At 46.1% G+C, this 18,763-nt stretch overlaps 1 protein-coding gene across 1 annotated transcript in view; it reads right to left on the bottom strand.

Annotated features, from left to right (window-relative positions):
• Positions 1–18,763, bottom strand: part of TRIM24 (tripartite motif containing 24) — a 659,378-nt gene that overhangs the window by 451,437 nt on the left and 189,178 nt on the right. Inside the window, exons 9-10 of the mRNA XM_069227983.1 lie at positions 9,502–9,845; positions 8,310–8,681 (exon numbers count right to left, since the gene is read on the bottom strand). Coding sequence (XP_069084084.1) covers positions 8,310–8,681; positions 9,502–9,845 — 716 coding nt within the window. The remainder of the gene's footprint in view (positions 1–8,309; positions 8,682–9,501; positions 9,846–18,763) is intronic.

The following is an 18,763-nucleotide window of genomic DNA, read 5'->3' as shown; positions in this document are numbered from 1 at the left end:
GGACTTATCCGGAGGGGTCTTTGACATCACCTGCTGGCACTGGCAACTCAGAGCCCTCCAGAGTGCCCCCACACCTTGCAAAGCAAGATGGCTGAAGTCTGGGGACAGACTGGAGGAGCGAGCTCTGGGCCTAGGGTGGTGATGAACAGGTGAGTGGTCACTCCACTTTCCTTTGTCCAGTTTCACGCCAGAGCAGGGGACAAGGGGTCCCTGAACCGGTGTAGACTGGCTTATGCAAGGAAGACACCATCTGTGCCCTTCAAAGCATTTCCAGAGGCTGGGGGAGGCTACCCCTCCCCAGCCTGTAACACCTATTTCCAAAGGGAGAGGGTGTAACACCCTGCTCTCAGAGGAAATGCTTTGTCCTGCCTTCCTGGGACTGAGCTGCTCAGACCCCAGTGGGGCAGAACCCTGTCTGTGAGGTGGCAGCAGCTGTAGCTGCAGTGCAAGCCTCAGAGAGCTAGTTTGGCAGTCAGGGGGTCCATGGTGGAGCTCCTAGGATGCATGGACTTGGCTCCCCAATACCAGATTACTAGATAACAGTATTGACCAATATGTAGTGCACGCGTGTAATGGCGTCCCCAAACTCACAAAGTCCCGGGAAATGGCCCTGAACTATGTGGGGGCACCTTTGCTAATGCAATGGTGCCTTCACACTTAGTAACTTTGCACCTAACCTTCAGCACGTGAAGGTTATACATATAGGTGACTTATAAGTTACTTGCAGTGAAAATGGCTGTGAAATAGTGTGTGCACTATTTCATGCAGGCTTCAGTGGCAGTCCTGTGAAATGGTTTTCTGAGCTCCTTGGGGGGTGGTGGTGGTGGTGTTGGGGGGGGCAAAAGAAATGCTGCATCCCATAAGGCTATCCTGGAACCCCAATGCCCTGGGTACTTAGGTACCATATACTAGGACTTATAAGGGAGGTCCAGTGTGCCAATTTAAATTGGTAAATGAAGTCACTAGCCTATAGTGACAAATTTAAAAGCAGAGAGAGCATAAGTACTGAGGTTCTGATTAGCAGAGCCTCAGTGGCACAGTCAAGCACTATACACAAACATACACATTAGGCCATTAACTATGAGCACTGGGGTCATGACCAGCAGGATCCCAGTGAGACAGGCAAAAGCATACTGACATACAGGTAAAAATGGGGTAACATGCCAAGAAAGATGGTACTTTCCTAGACTAACCTCCCTAACTTCTAGTCTCTCAAAGAGGTTTGCAGCAAGGGCTATGCCTAGACCCCCCTCTTACCCAAACCCTAGAGACTATGTCCTGAAACTAGGTGTTTTTGTAAATACCTAGCTAGTAAGTGGTCTTTCCTGTGGAAAGTACCAAGTGACACAGTGGTAAGGAAGTTGCTAGTGCTTATCCCAACACTGCACCACAAATGTAGAAAGCTGGTCAGGTGTGTGGTGGGTACCTAAAGTACTTACACCTTATACCAAGTGCTGGTACCTCCTCTTAGTGAAGTGTAGTCAGTGTCTAGACGCCAGGCTCTCTAGAGGTAGCTGTGGATGAGCAGCCAAGACTTATCTAGGAGACATGAAAAGCTTATGCAATACCACTACAGTCACACAGCACTTACACACATGAAAGAACCACACAGTGTGGCACTTTATTAAAGTAACACAACACTAGAATACTTATAGGCAGCTCCCCCTGACTGGAGGTAAGTACACACTAAGTTTATACACAGTAGCAATAAAAAAAAAAAACATAGAAGCAACAAGCATTGGCAATGCTTAGTGAAAATAGAAATGGCCCTAGTGGAGGGCCAAACCATATAATGAGAAAGTGGAATGCAAGATACAGTCCCCCACCAAGGGTGTGGAATCGTTAGGGAGAAGTGCTGGGGGGCGGAGCTGCACAGAACATGAACATCTCTTGAAGCAGGAGTAAACAAGACTTGGTAGCTGCAAGAGTCGTGGTGCACAGGGGTAATGTCCTTCAAGATGAAGCAAGGGCTTACCGTCTCCCAAGATGTAGAGAGGGCAGAGAGGACCCAGGGGACTACTGCACACCACTACCTGTGATGCAGGATCCACGTAGCCGGACGTCGTTGCCTGCAGATGCAGGGAAGTGACTGGGTACCTAGGTACCATATACTGGGGTCGTATATGGGGGCACCAGTATGGCAAGTTTCTATGAGAGTCCCATTATCATGACTTTACGAATTTTATTAACCCTCTGAACTAATCCATTTGTTTGTTGTTTGAGGATGGCAAGGAGTGGTGAATTTATAAGTGACACCACACTCCTTCCACATGGCTTTCAGGTAATCAGACAAAGTTTGCACCTCTGGCTGATACCACCTCTTTAGGAAAACCGACCCTTGAGAAAAGTCCCAGGAGGGCTTTGACCACTGCTGGAGCGGCAGTGCTCCTAAGAGGAATGGCCTCTGGATATCATGTGGTGTGGTCCACCTCCATCTGTATAAATCTATTGCCAGAGGCTGTGGGAGGGTCCAGGAGGCCAACAATATCCACCCCAAACCTCTCAAAAGGCACCCCAACCACTGATAGTGGGATTAAAGGGGACTCTGGAGTGCCACCTGTCTTCCACTAGCTGGCAACTGACACAGGAGCGACAAAACTCCGTAGTGTCTTCAGAAATGTAGGGCGCAAGTTAAAGTGAGGGACAAGCCTGTCCCAAATTTTGCTTTGTCCCAAGAGGCCTGCAAGGGGAATCTCATGTGCTAGAGTCAACAGGAACTCGCTAAAATTCAGAGGGATAACCAGTCTCCTGGTGGCACCAGGTTTAGGGTCCCTCGCTTCCGAGAAAAGGAGGCTGTTTTCCCAGTACACCTTATGGGTGCCACTGACATCCCCTGCCTTTTGTTCTGCACCTTGCAGCCTTGACCTCTCCAGTGTGGGACAGGTGTTCTGTTCCACACAGAGTTCCTCCCTGTGCACCCCCAGCACCCAAGAGCTCAACTGTCTCAGCTTTGAGCTCCTCTGGAGTAGGTTCCACCCAAGGAGTAGATTATTCTCCCTCAGGAGTTGAATCCCCACTGGAGGTTGGAGCAGGTGGTACTTTTTACCCTTTCTGCTGTTTTGTTTAGGAGCATCCTGGGTCATTCTTCCAGGCTCTAAGGCTTCCTGTTCCATTTGTTTCTTGGCCTGTGCTCTGGTAAGGTATGCCCACCATTGCTGCATGGGCCTCCAATTCCACCTCAGCCCAAGCTGATGTCTTCAAGTAATTACCAGGCAGATCAGATGACACTACAACCTTTCTAGGCCCAGTACCCTCCATCTCCCCACCAGCTAAAGTCAATAATTGTCATTGGGTGGCACAGAGTGTTATTATGAGCATCAGTCACTTGGTACGTGTGTCCAAGTAGGTGCAGCTCAGTAGACCCCCAGTTTATCAAGTCACCTAGTGGCAGTGGCACTGGCACCTGTGTCCATGTAGGCCTCAGACTCAACACTATTGGTTAAGGGATGCTGCCTGCACTTACCCATGTTAAGGGGGCAGGCAGCTAGTGTGGCAAAAATCAATGCCCCCCCCCCCCCACCCCCCCCAAAATCTGAGACCGGTACATCTTCAGTGGTCTCTCTGACTAGCCCAGATCCCACTACAGTCTCCAAGGATGGGCCCATCTACACTTTTGGACAGACTATTGTTATTATTGTTACAACCACTACTGTTATTGCTAGGGGCACTAGGAGTAGTAGTAGTATTAGTAGGGATGGGGGCCTTGGTGCTTTTCTTAGAACAGGAGCAGTCTCTTGCCCTGTGGCCTTTGTTTTAAAAAAATGTAGCACCAAGGTTTTTTTTAATTTTGAGGAAGGGGAAAAGGATTTACTGCCACACCCAGAGGAGTTTTGTGGGCATAATGAAGACTCTTTAGTTTTATCTTTGTCCCCACCCTTATCCTGAAGCTTACCTGTTTCCTTCTTTTTGAAGTCAGTCCGTGTGAGTTTTTCATCTCACCCATGTGTGGACCCACTTGTCTGCCTTCTTTCCCAATTTTTGGGGTGAGGTCAGATCAGAGTCCACCAGGTAGTGATGCAGCTGATCAGATATACAGTTATTCAAAATGTGCGGTCTTAGAATCAAATTGTATAAGCACTGGTAGTCATTCACTTTGCTCCCATGCAACCAGCCTTCCAGAGCTTTAACTGAGAAGTCCACAAAATCTACCCAATCTTGGGAGGACTCCTTTTTGGTTTCCCTGGTCAAACCAAATCCATCTAACAGTGCATTTTGAGTGCTGTATAACTGTCTGTATGTCCCCCTCTGACAGTGAGGAGTTTGTCTCTGCCTTTGTCAGAGAAGGAGAGCCACAAGATTGCTGCACACTACCTTTGGGGGACCTTCTGAACTTTACAGGTCCTCATCAAAGCAGTGAACCATTTGTACATGTCATCTTTCACCCTGTAAGGCCGGACTATCTTGCTCAGGTTCCTAGAATCATAGGAGTCGTCCATGATTCTGGTGTCTCTAAATCTAAGACTGCTGCCTCCATGGGGTGCTAACCCCAAACCCTGTGTCTCTCTTTCCACTGCCAATGTCTCCTTAACTAGGGCCAGCTGCTGCTGTTGCAGACTCTGCTTGACCTACACCAACCACAGTTTACTAAGCTCCCTGTATAAGGAATTTTCCCCTGAGGTGGAACAGTGGGTCCCCTCAGATACTGAGGAGACATGAGTATTGACAGAGGAGGACCTATCCCTCATCCTGGGGACTCTCTGGACCAACCCTCTAGGAGCAAAGGTGGGCCTACTAACATAAGCCGCCTCCTCACTACCTGCAGTGCTCCTGACAGGACTGTGGTGTCCCCCAGTTTCTTCCTGACCTTCCCCAGTATAGTCTAAATCCACCCTGTCTAGGACTGGAGGGTCAGTTTCTACTTCCTCCTCCTGGCTACCTGCATTGTCCTCGTCATCCTGGAAGAGTAACCCTAGAAGCAGACTCTTATAGGGATGTCTCCCTATCTTCAGTTTTCTAGAGGCACACATCTCTCTCAGCTCTTGGAAAGTAAGACCCTCATAGTGAGAGTCTGGGGCCTGAGAGTTGTGCTTTACTGAAGCCATTCTTGCTAGAGAGGTGTAGGTGTACCTAACTACTCTAACTAGGCTCCCTAGGAAAGTTTGGAGCAAGGGCTTTGCTAAGACCCCCTAGCTTACCCAAACTTAGGAGACTAGAAATTCTGACAACTAAGTGTAGTGTGTATCTAACAGCGAGTAATGGTCTTTCCTGTCCAAAAATGACCACTGACAGAGTGGTAAGGCAATTGCAAGTGTCTTATCCCACCGCTGCACCACCATTGTAGCATGATGGCGTGGTGTGTAGTGAGCACCTATGGTGTTATCGCCTTATACCAGGTCCAGGTATTCCCTATTATTGAAGTGTAGGCAGTGTCTGGGAAGCCAGGGCTCTCTAGAGCAGTGGTTCCCAACCTGTGGGCCGGGGACCCCTGAGGGTCCGCGAAGCCTTCTCAGGGGGTCTGCGAGAGCTTAGAAAGTTCAAAAATATTAACAAATATTGACAAATTAATTCCCCAGCTTCCACTAAACGCTCAGGCGGGGGTCCCTGGATTCCAATGAGGATTCAGTGAGGGTCCCTGGGTTCCATTAATGTTAAAGTGGGGGTCCACAGAAATGAAAAGGTTGGGAACCACTGCTCTAGAGGTATCTGTGGATGAGCAGCCAAGTTTTATCTAGGAGACATGCAAAGCGTATGCAATACCACTACAGTTACACAGCACCCACACACATGAAAGAACCACACAGTGTTTAAAAAATAAAGGTACTTTATTATACACGAATACTAAAATACTGTATAGGCAATACCCCATCTGGAGGTAGGAAAACACTATTATATACACAATATCAATCAGTAAATACCATAGCAATCAATAAGAATTGGTAAAAGCAATAGCAAACAGTGCGGGCCCTATGAGAGAGACAAACAATATGCTAAAAAAGTGGAATGGGAAAGGCAGTCCCACACCCGAGGAAGTGGAATCAGTAGAAGGGAGCTGGAGGAACTAGGGACCCCAAGAGGGGAGTCCCAGAGTGCCCCCCAGTGAACTGGACAGCAGAGTTAAGTATCTGGTTTTCCCCAAAACCAACAGGAGGACTTTGGAAAAGGATTGTGCAAGACCCAGAAAAGACTGGAATAACCAAAGATGGAGCCTGACAGAAGAGGACCTGCAAAGGGAGGGGACCAAGTCCAGTTCGAGTTGGAGTGCCCGGTTGTGGCAGGACGCACTACCCACACTTCTGTGCATGAAGGACCAGGTCGATGGTGGAAGAAGAAGGTCCGCAGTGCAGCACAGTAGCCAAAAAGGAGTCCCAGAAGTGCTGCAAGTGATGTCTCACATCCGTGGTCGAGATGCAGTTGGTCAGTGGTGCTGGAAAATCACTAACAAGCCATAGGGGTGACTTACAGTGACCTGTAGTGAAAGGGTGCATACACCTTTTCACACAGGATGCAATGGCAGGCCTGCAGACCCATTTTGCGTGGGCTCTTATGGGTGGCCCAGTACATGCTGTAGCCTACGAGGAACAGCTGGTGCCCCAATGCCCTGTATACCTAGGTATCATATACTAGGGACTTATATGAGGCACCAGTATGCCAATTGTGGGCTGAGCAAAGTCCTAAGCAACCAAATGAAAGGGGAGAGAGCACAATCACTGGGATCCTCCCAGGGAAAACAGTCCGAACACACTGACAGCAGGCAAAATGTGGGGGTAACAATGCTAAAAAGAGGGTACTTTCCTACTGCGGGTACTTACCTGCAATCTGCTTTCTACCGTGCACCCCCAGTCCTCACAGGATTCCACTGTAAACCTCACGCCAACTTTGACTTCTGCACCCAGCAGGCCCCATGTTGCTGGTGGTGCACTTTTGGGTGTCAGCCTAAACTTTGACTTGTGGACTTCATAACCTGTGAAGACTGGAATTGTAAGTCGTGTACTTACCTGTTTTCTGTGCTAACACTCCCTCCCACCCACCCCCTCTCCTCCCCCAAGGATTCCTATGAAAAATTGGACTGTCAACTTTTAAAACTGAAAAGTGTTAATTACTTGTAAACTGCTTTATCTACAAAATCCAAACAAAGTACATTTGATACATATGTGAGATACTTGCTTACAACTGTACCTGCAAGAAAGATCCTTTGGTTCTAGTAATAAAGTAACAAAATATATTTTTGCTATATAAAAAACAATTGGCCTGGAGTTAGTCATGGATTGTGTGCCTCATTTGACTGTGTATGTAGAGCAAATGCTTTGCACTACCCTCTGATAAGCATAACTGCTCGACCACACTACCACTAAAGAGAGCATTAGTATTATCTACTTTAGCCTCTGTTAAGCCTCTGGGGAACCCCTGGACTCTGTGTACACTACACCTCATTTTGGTATAGTAAATACAGAGACAGCTTTCCTACACCGCCCACTACTCCACCAAAATGAGGGATCACAGCTCATCTCCAACTCCTTTGGAAGGGAGTGCTAGCTACACTAACCAAAGGCTCCATTGAGAAAAGCCCACATTCTCAGCAAGGAACAGGGTTCTATTCTCGGTTTCGCCTCCTAAACACGAAAATAGAGGAGTGTCTATCCCTCACAGACCTTCGGAAATTAAACAAGCACTTCAGGAAACAATCCTTTTATGTGGTCACCCTCACCCACAGCACGACAGCTCTGAATTTACAGGATTCATACTTTTGCATTCCCACCCACTCAGAGTTCTTGCATTTGGCTTCAAATCAGCTTTTTTCAGGAAGGACTTCCCCTACTTCGACAAATCGTTGATAAAAGCACCAACAACATTTCAAGCATTCAAGGTCACAGAGGCTTGCCTAACGTTGTTTCACAAACTAAGTCTCCTTGTGAATTATCAAAGATCATCAAGTCCTCCGTCTAAGAAGATACTGTTCCTGGGCCTCAACACTAGATACTGTCCAAAAACAAAGACTTTTCCTAAGACAAGCAACAAAGACTTTAGGAACTGGCTCTGGAGGAAAAAAAAAAACAATCTGTGTGTATTGTGTCTGTCCAATTAGCTTTTGGGCAATATGTCCTCAACGATCAATATGATCCATCTTGTACACCTGAAAATGAAACCCTTACAGGAGCAGCTACAAAAACAATAGATTCAATCAAACAAATCGTTTCAGGGCCTGGTGAATTTAACATAGGTATGATGGAAGCTCTAGCCTGCTGGTCTCAGGCTACAAATGCTTCCCTGGAAAGCTGGGGCAATCATCTACAGAACCTCTAAATCGAGAAAAGTTGCTGACTGAAGTAAGTGATTAACTGCTAATCAAAGACTACAAAATAAAATATTACCTGTTTCATGCCATGCTGTGCCAAATATGCCATCTGCATATGGTTGGGCCTCATTGCTCGTCGTGTGATAGCATGCATATTTTGTGCATTTTGCAAGTTTTGGCTGTTTTGCATGTTTTGCACAGCCTGCATGTTCTGAATGCTTTGCATATTCTGCATGTTTTGTGCAGCCTGTACATTCTGGATGTTCTGCATATTCTGCATATTCTGCATGTTTTGCACAGTCTGTATATTATGCATATTCTGGATATTTTGAACAGCCTGTATGTTCTGAGGATTTGGCATGTTTTGCGGGAATCTCAGCTGCTGGACGGGAAGCATCGGTCCATTAGATTTTGCATTCATATGCTGGTAATTTACCAAACGAGGGACCTTGATGAAGAGAAGCAGAACTAGATCAGTAACGAAGAAATGGTTTAAGTCTGTGCAATGTAAAATGCCAAAATTAACAAGCCTAAATTGGTTAGCAAAACAAAATAAAATAATTTGAAAACGAGGACAAAGTTATTCTATCCAACAATGATCTAAATGAAGTAAACTGCAATGCAGAGGCTATGAAGTATGAATCCTGGACCAACGAACTGCATAAGCCCTTGGTATTTTGCTCTCACAGGAAAGAGGTGGTATGGTTTTACAGACACGAAGAATAAAAGCAACATCTGTAGTGCAAGAATAAACACCAAAAAGCTGCAAGTAATTTGTTGAAAAAATAACAATCAGCAGTTCTCCTTTTCGTAATTTAAACTGCAGCTGTAATTATGCTATGTGGCCTGCCTTTTAACCTTAGCTGCTGGAAGTAGGCATAAAGCTGTCACAGCTCATGTCTAATAGGTTACTACAGTTGAGCAGCAACGTCATTATGTAATTACAGATGACTAGAAACGTCACAACTAGACTGTAATAATGAAATTAGAAGGGCATTTATACAGGTAGTGAAGGCTCCCTTGTCTTACATAAGATATATACACAATTAGTTTAGTCTTATTATCACCATTCTTATGTGACCATTTAGTTTTTTTTAGCTTTCAAATCAGCACCTAACTGTTCAAACAATACTTAGTAACAAATCAACTTCTTAAGGAACGTAGACCACCATGTGCATTCATTCTCTTTCAACAGCATTCAAATATTTGAATCAATCATTTGGTGCACAAAGAACTCTCAACCTTAAAACGTATTTGAACAAATGTACCTGATTTGATGGTGAAGGCTGATGAGAAATTGAGCCCTGAACTCTAGGGTTCTGAAGCCCCATAGGGTGTGGCGGCCCAGTTGGACTCTGGAGCCCCATGGAATGGGGAGGACCTGCAGCAGCTGCGCGACGCTGTGCCTGCTGCCTCTGGGCCAAGATCTGCTGCTGCATGTGCTGCAGGCGAAGCTGTGCCAAATTGATCTGTGTGGGGAACTTCGATAGCTGGTTAGCAGTTGATCCTTGTGTTTCGGCATTCTGAGTAGCAGTGTTCTGTGCCTGCAGATTGTGGACCTCCATGGGAGTTGCATGCTGTGGGACATCATTTTCCTCAATAACCAAAGAACCTGAAAAAATAGACCTCTTTAGAAACTCTACTCTGCTACAAATAATTCCACTCTCCATTGTAAATATCTAACTTTGTGAACATGAGTCCATTATGTCCCAGTAGCTCCATAACAGTACTACACAAAGAGCCAAAAGCATTTTTTCCTAGTACTTTCATACCATGCAATCTCTAATATGTTGGTGCCTTCTAAATGAAGGTAGTGTACACTGCAATCCAGTACAACCACAAATCCAATGAATACGTCACTTGCCTTCAGCATTTCCTCATTTACTTTCTCTAATAAGCATGCCAACTGTAACCACAAAGAAATGAACTATAGATGTAGTCACTGGGTTTCATCTGTGAAGAAATGTTAATTACTTGCACGCCTAGCTGCCAATCAATAGAACCTTCATCTATGCCAGTGAATAGGCTCACCATGTGAAAGACCCTGGGGCCAACTTTACAAACGGGTATCTTTCAAAAACGTTTCTTAAGTCTATCTGCACACAGCAATAACTGAAATTAAGTTATTTTCATTTTAAAAGGCAACTATAGTTAGAAAATAAATTCCAATGGAAAAAGAGGCTATCCAGCCCCTTTCGCATGCAGGGAGCATTTATTTAACTTCCAGAAAACCTATTTTTGCTTCTGGTTTTAAGATTCACAAGATTGCCCATTCTGTAAAGGCCCAAAACCAGGAAAGGTGCCTGATTCATAGTGTGAAACGGAAGGCATTTAAAAAAGGAGTTTGGGCACATCTTAACAAGCATGTATAATATAATTCTTGACAGAGGCAGAATTACAATGATTTGGAGGACTGTGGAAAGCAATCACTGATCAAACTAAAAGGATAAAATTAATGACAGTCAAGTATCTAGAAACAATAGTGGTATCTCCTACACAAGGGTCAGAGTACTACTGACCACTGTTCAGGTTGTATGCAACCTTACAAAGTTAAAGGAGTATGTTACTTATGTAAGCATCAATTCATAGCGTGCAGTGCTGCAGATTCACATGCTAAGCACACTTCTGCTACCTAGGGTCGGACCCACACTCTGCAATTTGTTTTTCTAAATGAAGTCTATTATGATCGACATCATACATCATATCTCCCCCTATTCGAGGCAATTCACATGTTCAACAGCTCTTTTCTTAAGATAGTAATTTTTTTCCATACCATGCGGGAAGTGTGGGTACAGTCTGCTAGGTTAGTGTTTGCTGTTGAACATGGTCACATTTTATGTGCGTATTCAACATCATCTAAAACCTGTTGGGAGCAGAAGGGTGCATGCGAATATGCTGCACTGCATGCTACAAATAGATGTTTATACGGTAACATACTCCATTCGTAGCATGTGTTGGCTGTAGATACACATGCTATGCAGAGAATGTAAAACAGTACTCCTTGCGCAGTGCCTTTAGGCATTAGATGGTGTATTTGCTTGAAACAGTGTGAGTAGAATTGTTTGTCTCACTGTTTTGTAAAAGTGTGTGGGTTTCTCCATGTGGCCATTTTACAATTGTCTGTTAGTAGGATATTTCCAATGAAGGCCATTGATGCTCCTTTTTAGGGTCGAGCGCAAGGCGCTCTTGTCCCTGGTGTAATCTCTCTGTGGGTTTTTAACCACACCCACTTCAAGCCCATCAGTTTGGTTGGTTTGGGGGCTTGCCTTTTAAAATTAGCTTGACTTAATTAAGCCTACATCATGCCTTTTCCGGTGTTTAGCCCGCCTCGAACGCACCTGCAAACTACTGAAAACATACAAGGCTCCATGTGTCTGCACTACTTTTTCCTCTATTTCGTAGGAGCGCAATCTCGCTGGGCAGTATTAGAGTGCTTTGCATGACATCGACCCTGCTACATAGATATTTGCACTTTTGCCGGTGATATGGACAATTGCATTTTTGCCTTCACTGCAAGAGAATTTCGATTTACTTTTGTGTGTCTGCTTTGAGCTCATGGCGGCCGTTGGCTCGCTTATGTGAAACTGTTTTACTTTTCAGTTTATGTGGCAAGAAAAGTCTGGTTAGGAGTTTACAACGTTAGTAGCTTTAACTCGAGCAAACGCCAGACCCATTGCATTGCAAATGCTTGTTTTCCTTGTGGAGTGAGCTCCTGGCATTGTGGGTAGTATTCTTTTTGCTTTGATGTAGTAAATTTGTATGCATTTACCAATCTAACTAGCGATTCCTGCCTTTGAGATGGCATCCCCCTTCCTTGAGTTTGAAAAAGCTACAAACAGTTGTGTTTTTCAAATTGTTTTGATTCTTTCCATTTAGTACATAAGGGCTCTTCTAACATCCAGTTTATACAATGTAATGCCCTTTCTGCAATTATTTGTGGGTCTTAAGTTCTCGCTATGATGGCTCTTCTTTGTCCTCCTTTTGTCCCCAGGTAGGTGAATCTGTTGGTCTGGTGTTGGGGGGACCCCTAAATACTCACTTTAAGGGCATTTAGAGAAGTACATGGCACTAATCAATGGGCTACCTACCCCTGGGATAACTACACCCCCCATATGACCACTTCCTTTGAGTGTAGGAAGCTGGTCTGGTGGGCACCTATGGTGTTTACACCTTATACCAGGTCCAGGCAACCCTATTAGTTAGTGAGACAGTGTCTAGGAAGCCAGGCTCTCTGGTGGTAGCTGTGGTGAGCAGCCAAGACTTATCTAAAAGGAGTGTAAAGCACAGCAGTCACACAGCAACCTATCTCACATGAAAGGAACCCCAAATTGTTACAAAAATAAAGGTACTTTATTACATTAGCACTGAACTAGATCACTTATAGGCAGTCCCCCAACCGGAGGTAACTACACATTATACACACACACACACACACACACACACACACACACACACACACACACACACACACACACACACACACACATATACACACACACACGCATACACACATGCATACACACAGTCAGTATTAGGAATTAGCAAAGGGAAATAAAAAGCACTGGCAAGAAATAGCAAAAAATAACGAGGGTGCTATAGAGGGGCCAAACCGTATACTAAAATAGTGGAATGTGAAGATAGGTCGCCCACTCAAGGATGTAGAAAAGTTAGAAGGGAGCTGGGAGAACTCAGGACCCCTAGAGTCGAGTACCTAGATGACCCCCAGTGACCAGGAGAGGAGAGGTAAGTTACCTGGTCTTCCCAAAGACTAACAAGGGGACTTGGAAAAGGAAGATTGCAAGACCAGAACCAGTCCAGTGGAACCAGAACAGTGGATTCCGGTAGAAGAGGACCTGCACATAATAAATCTAATACTGGCAACAGTACAGATTTATTAAGGCAAGGTTTTAAATACAAAACACTAGTATTTTCATGTAGATGGGTAATTCCTAATGACCAGTGCCCACTACATGTTATGCAATGTCTAGCAATGGACCTAATCATTACATGGACACCTCTGCTCATGCCGATGTGCCCTCACATGTACGATAATGCACCCTGACTTAGGGGGTCTACGGTCTGCTGTAGGAGTGACTTACATATTGTACATACAGTGTGAGTGGGCATTGCACACAGGGTGTGGAATGTTGTGTTTTGTGAATGGTTTGCACCACTTCACACGTCCCGCAGGGGCAGCCAGCGTGCAATCTGAGGGTGGATCCCCGTTGGGTGGCAAAAAACATGCTGCATCCCTTAGGGACCCTCTTTAGTATCCATTCCCTGGGTACATGCATCTTTAATAGGGCTGGTTTGAGTAGCACATGTGGTCGTTCCGAGAGCATGAGGAGCTCCGTGAACCACACCTGTCTGGGCCATCTCAGTGCTATTAACAGCATGCGACAACCCTCCACTTTCATTTTGCTGAGGACCCTCGGTATGACCATCTTATCGAAAACGCATTCCTCCACGACACTCTTTGGGGAAGCCAGCTTGCGTAGTAAGGGCATTTTCTGTTCTCGAATGTGGCAAACAGATCGATGTTTGGTTTGCCCCATAATTTGAATATTTGATCCAGAACCTCCTGATCCAGTTCCCACTCGTGGTAGGGAATTATTGTCCTGCTCAGAGTGTCCGCTAGCACATTGTTGTGTCATGGGACATGTTCTGCCTTCAGAGAAATGTTGTGCTCTCTGGCCCATTTCCATATATTTTGAGCCTGCCGTGAGAGCTGTAGAGACTTCTTGCCACCTTGTTTGTTTAGGTAGAACATGCACGTGGTATTGTCCGTTCTGATCAAAACACCGGCGCCCTGAATCCTTGGTTGGAAAGCTTTAAGGGCGAAATCTATCGCTTTGAGCTCCTTGTGATTGATGTGGAGCTGTCTGTCCTTCAGGTCCAGGACCCGCTGATGCGAAGATCCTGAAGGTAGGCACCCCACCCTTTGAGGGAAGCATCCGTTCTCACTACATAGCGAGGCACCTGGTGCAGAAACGTGAGACCGCTGGATAAATTTGTTGGTGTTGCCCACCAATCCATGGCTACTCTCATTTTCGATGTGATGAGAATGTTGTCTTTGAAAGACCCCTCAAGCTGATGCCATTGCAAATCCAGTTGCTCTTGCAGTGGCCGCATTTGTAACCTGCAGTCCGGAACCAGTGGGATGCATGATGAGATCATTCCCAGCAAAGATTTGTAAATGCGAACTGAAACGCACTTTTTTGCCGAGAGGTTGCGGGCTAACCTGCTGAGCTTGCACTGTCTTTCCTGCAACGGATACGCTTTGCCTTGGATAGTGTCCAGCATTGTCCCTAAAAAGTTAAATGTTTGCGTTGGATGAGGATGCGATTTCTGTTAATTGACCATAAGTCCTGGATCGCCGAACAACTGGAGGCAGAGAGATATGTGACGCACCTCCTGGTGTTTTGACAGTGCTTTAATCAGCCAGTCGTCTAAATAGGGAAACACCTCTACGCCCGACTGGCGCAGATGAGCCGCCACTGGAGCCAGCATCTTTGTAAAAATTCTGGGGGCTGACTTTAAACCGAAAGGAAGGACCCAAAACTGTAGGTGCATACCAGCTACCTTGAACCTGAGGAATTTTCGGTGGTTGCGGTACATTGGAACATGAAAATACGCATCTTGGAGGTCTAGGGATGCCATATGATCTCCGGTATTCAGGAGGCGCAAGATGTCCTGCAATGTCACCATCCTGAACGACTGTTTTCTCAGAAAATTGTTTAGCAATTGAAAGTCCAGAATGGGGCGCCAGTCACCGGAGGGTTTCTTCACTAGAAAGAAGCGTGAGTAGAACCCCCTGTTCCTGTGAGGGGCAGGGCTCCGCTCTATTGCTCTCTTGTGTAGCATCACTTGTATTTCCTTGAGGAGTTGGGCTACTCGCGGAGGTGGAGGGCCCGACGGCGGGACGTTCGGTGGTTTCTGAATGAATTCCAGAGTATGTCCTCTGGCTACTACGTCCAACACCCATTTTTCTGATGTTATGGCCTTCCAACGAAGGAAATGAGAAGTGATGCGACCCCCGACCTTGAATCCCCTGGCAGTGTAGGAAGCTGGTATGGCTAGCTGGTCATTTGTTCCTGGCGGTGCCTCTTCCTCTTGGCGCTGACCTTCCTTTCGCTGGGTGCCGATATGCTGCGGCAGGCGGTAACCGATAATGCAGTTGATGCTGGCCGTATTATTGTCTGGGTCCTGACGAAGAGGACGGATACTGGGGTCTATGTTGCTGAAAACCCCCTCGAAAGGAGTAATTTCCCCTGCCTCTTGCCCCACGAGAGGGCTGCCTGCGGTACTGCAAGGTACCAAGCGATCTTGCTGTATCCGTATCCGTCTTTATGGACTGCAGCCTGTCATCCACATGCTTTCCAAATAAACTCTTTCCGTCAAGAGAGAATGCGGCTCTGGATTTCTGGGCGGAACGAAGTAGACTTGAGCCACCCCTGTCTACGCAAGACCGCTGCTCCTGCTAGTTGGCGGTATCCTGTTAGGGAAATGTCAATGGCGCCGTCAATGATTTCCGCTGCGACCCGCTCCCCTTCTTGCAGTACTTTCCTTGCTTCCACCTTGACATCCCCAGGTAATGAGTCCACGTAAGCTCACATGTCAGCCCACATCTGTCTGTCATACCTCCCCAGAATAGCTAAGGAGTTGGCTGCCTTCACTGTGATCGCCGCTGCCGAGGAGAATTTTCCCCAATATTATCCAACCTCCTTCCATCCTTGTCAGGAGGCGCTGCGATGGGTGCCAAAGGGTTCTTTGACCTGCGCTGTGCAGCTTGTGATATCACGGAGTCTGGTTTCGGCTGTGATATTAAACAGGCTGGAGTGCTGTCCGGGGCCTTGTATTTCTTCTCTAGCTTCGGCATCTGTGAAGGCACTGTGGCTGGGTTCTTCATAGCCTTCAATCCCTCTTGTCAGAGGAAGTCCACTATTGGTATTGCCCTTATAGATTTTCTCGATGGCTCCTTGAAATCGTATAGGAAACAGTCTGTCTCTTGGGAAACGAGGTAATTCGAACCTCTTGGCTGCTCTCTCCATTAGATTGTGGAAACCCCCAATGTCCTCCGGGGGAGAGTCAACCGGTGCTGCTGGCGGAGCAGACTGTGTAGAAATGAGGTAGTCATCCCACTCACTAGGGGCTGCCTCAGAAATTTCTCCTTCCTCTCTCTCTTCGTCTGATGAGATGTGTTCCTTCTGTGGCAGTGGCACAAATGGGACACTTCCTTGTGGCGTTCCTGGAGGACTTGAAAACAGGGCCTGTATAGGTGTCAGTGGGCTGTACAGTCTAGATGGGGTTGCCGGCGTTGATGGTGGAAATCGTCGATAGTAGTCCTTAAGCATACGCTGCAGATTTCATACTAGAGACCTAGGCATGGGGAACAACGGTTCCGGTTCACCCGCCGGGTATGAGGAGCCCTCTTGATACACTGTTGAAGAATAGTAGAGCTGCTGCTGTTCTTCCTCCTCCTCATCTAAGTCCTGGCACTTTACGTGCAGTTGAGATGTGCTACTGGCTGCTTCGAACAGACCTTCACCCTGGGAATAGTTGCCGTCGTCATCATCCAATAGATTCTGCGGTGGATATGGCAGGAGTTTACTTGGAGATGTATGGCTTGGAAGGATTGAAGATGTCCTTTCTCCCATGGAGATAAAGAAAGAGGGAGGAATCTTGAGGACTCCTGCTGTGCCTCCAAATCTGCGGTAGAGGACATGATAGCCAGTGGTTGAGTGGACAGAACCACCAACGCCGACGGATAAACTACCTCTGCTCCCGCCGTCGACGATGTCTTTGTCGATGATGCCTTCTTGAATATCTTAGCCGTTATGATCGTCGTCGACGACAGTGGTGACGATGTCATAATCATTGGCGACACAGTCGTCGAAAACGTGGATGTCATCGTCGTTGACGGACGTTTTTTGGTGTTATCAGCTGTAGGCCTTACCGGATCACTCGTCAGCGACAGTGACAGAGGCACTTTTTGCTGGTGCCTTTTTTGTCACAGGTGTTGCAGGCTCTGAACGAACCTTTTTCAAGAATTTCGCCTGGTGTTCTGAGGCGGCAGTGGAAGGCTCCTGGGGCCCCTGCTTTTCTATAGACTTATGCTTTGTCTTTTTCACCATCTTTCTTGGTGGCTCCTCAGGCAGTTCTTCTTTTGCTCCCTGACGCTTGAGGGAGCGAGATGGTGCTTCACCTTCATCTGAGGATGAGTTTTCCATAGCTTTCTGCCTCTGGAGCCACCACAGAAGCCTACCCTCACGGTCTTTGAGGGTTTACTGACTAAAGGTGCGACAGATTTTACAGTCTCTCACCTTGTGGTCATGATGGAGGCAGTAAATACATTTCTTGTGGGGGTCATTAACATGAAGTCTCTTCGTCCCACAACTGCCACAATCTCTAAACAGACCTTTCTTAGCCTGCTGAGACATGCTAGAATCGCAAAAGTGAAATTTCCTGAGAGAAAAATTCCTGTCAGAAGAATATACTGAGCAGAGCTCGGGGAGACTCCCTTCACACGACATGCGGTAGAAAATCTGAGGGAGAGAGCCTCTGTTGGGAGTGTTCTAGAGGGTGTCGACACCTGATTGGCTGAGTTTCAACTTTGGGTCTTGTTGCAAAACGACAAGGATAGACTATAAAAGAACCCCAGGAGGCCCTTGAGGCCTAGTGTGTAAAATGTACTGCTATGTGTATTTCAGGTTACCGTGAGGCTCCCACCTCGACGACGGGGATGATTCAAGCATGTGAATCTATGAAAGATCCAATACTGGAGAACTCAAGGTTTCAATCCTCCTCAGTGGCTGCAACTGAATTACGATTACTAAACACAGTACCTTATTCGTAACGTAGGCAGAAATTAGGTTTAACTTAACTCAAAAAAAAAAGGCTGTGCAGTGCTGCACTGCCTGGACCACTGCTGACAGCTGTTGGCTGGCTATCTAAACATTAATGCTTAGCTAAAGTGTGGGTTGAAGAGCAAGTCTCTACTCGAATGTCTAGTAAGGGAACGCCAAAAGAATTCAGCCGTTACTGCCTGACGTCATGTTCAATAGGCTCCAACTTTGTGTTGTAAAGGTCAGCCAATCTCAACATGGCAACATGAGACGCACGAGTAATGAATCTTGATATTTTGATAAATAGGCAACCTCAATTGAATTTCCAGACTGAACAATAAACCAACCTATTTGTTGAAAGTATTTTGTCCTATCAATGTAGAAATTCAAATATCTACTGACAACTAAAGAATGGAGAGATATTTCAGCAGCTATTAATAGTTGAGAAAAAATGCTGGAAAATGGATGCTTTCATTTAGATGGAAGAAAGATGGAATGGTTGGAACAAGTTTCATATTAGTAGGTGGTTAGTTTGTTTTTATCAAAAGTTATGTATGGTGCCTTAACAGTGAAGGATTTTATCTCTCAGCCAAATATATTTAAAATAAAGTGGTTTTCCATCATAGCATTTGTATAGATGCTTTGTGTACTAGTTGAAATGGTATCCTGATTAGTTCACCCTGTA

Source organism: Pleurodeles waltl, chromosome 4_1 (genome assembly GCF_031143425.1).
Source record: "Pleurodeles waltl isolate 20211129_DDA chromosome 4_1, aPleWal1.hap1.20221129, whole genome shotgun sequence".
NCBI classification, from domain to species: domain Eukaryota; kingdom Metazoa; phylum Chordata; class Amphibia; order Caudata; family Salamandridae; genus Pleurodeles; species Pleurodeles waltl.
The sequence above is the reverse complement of the archived record's forward strand: the minus strand, read 5'-3'. Positions and strand labels throughout refer to the sequence as shown.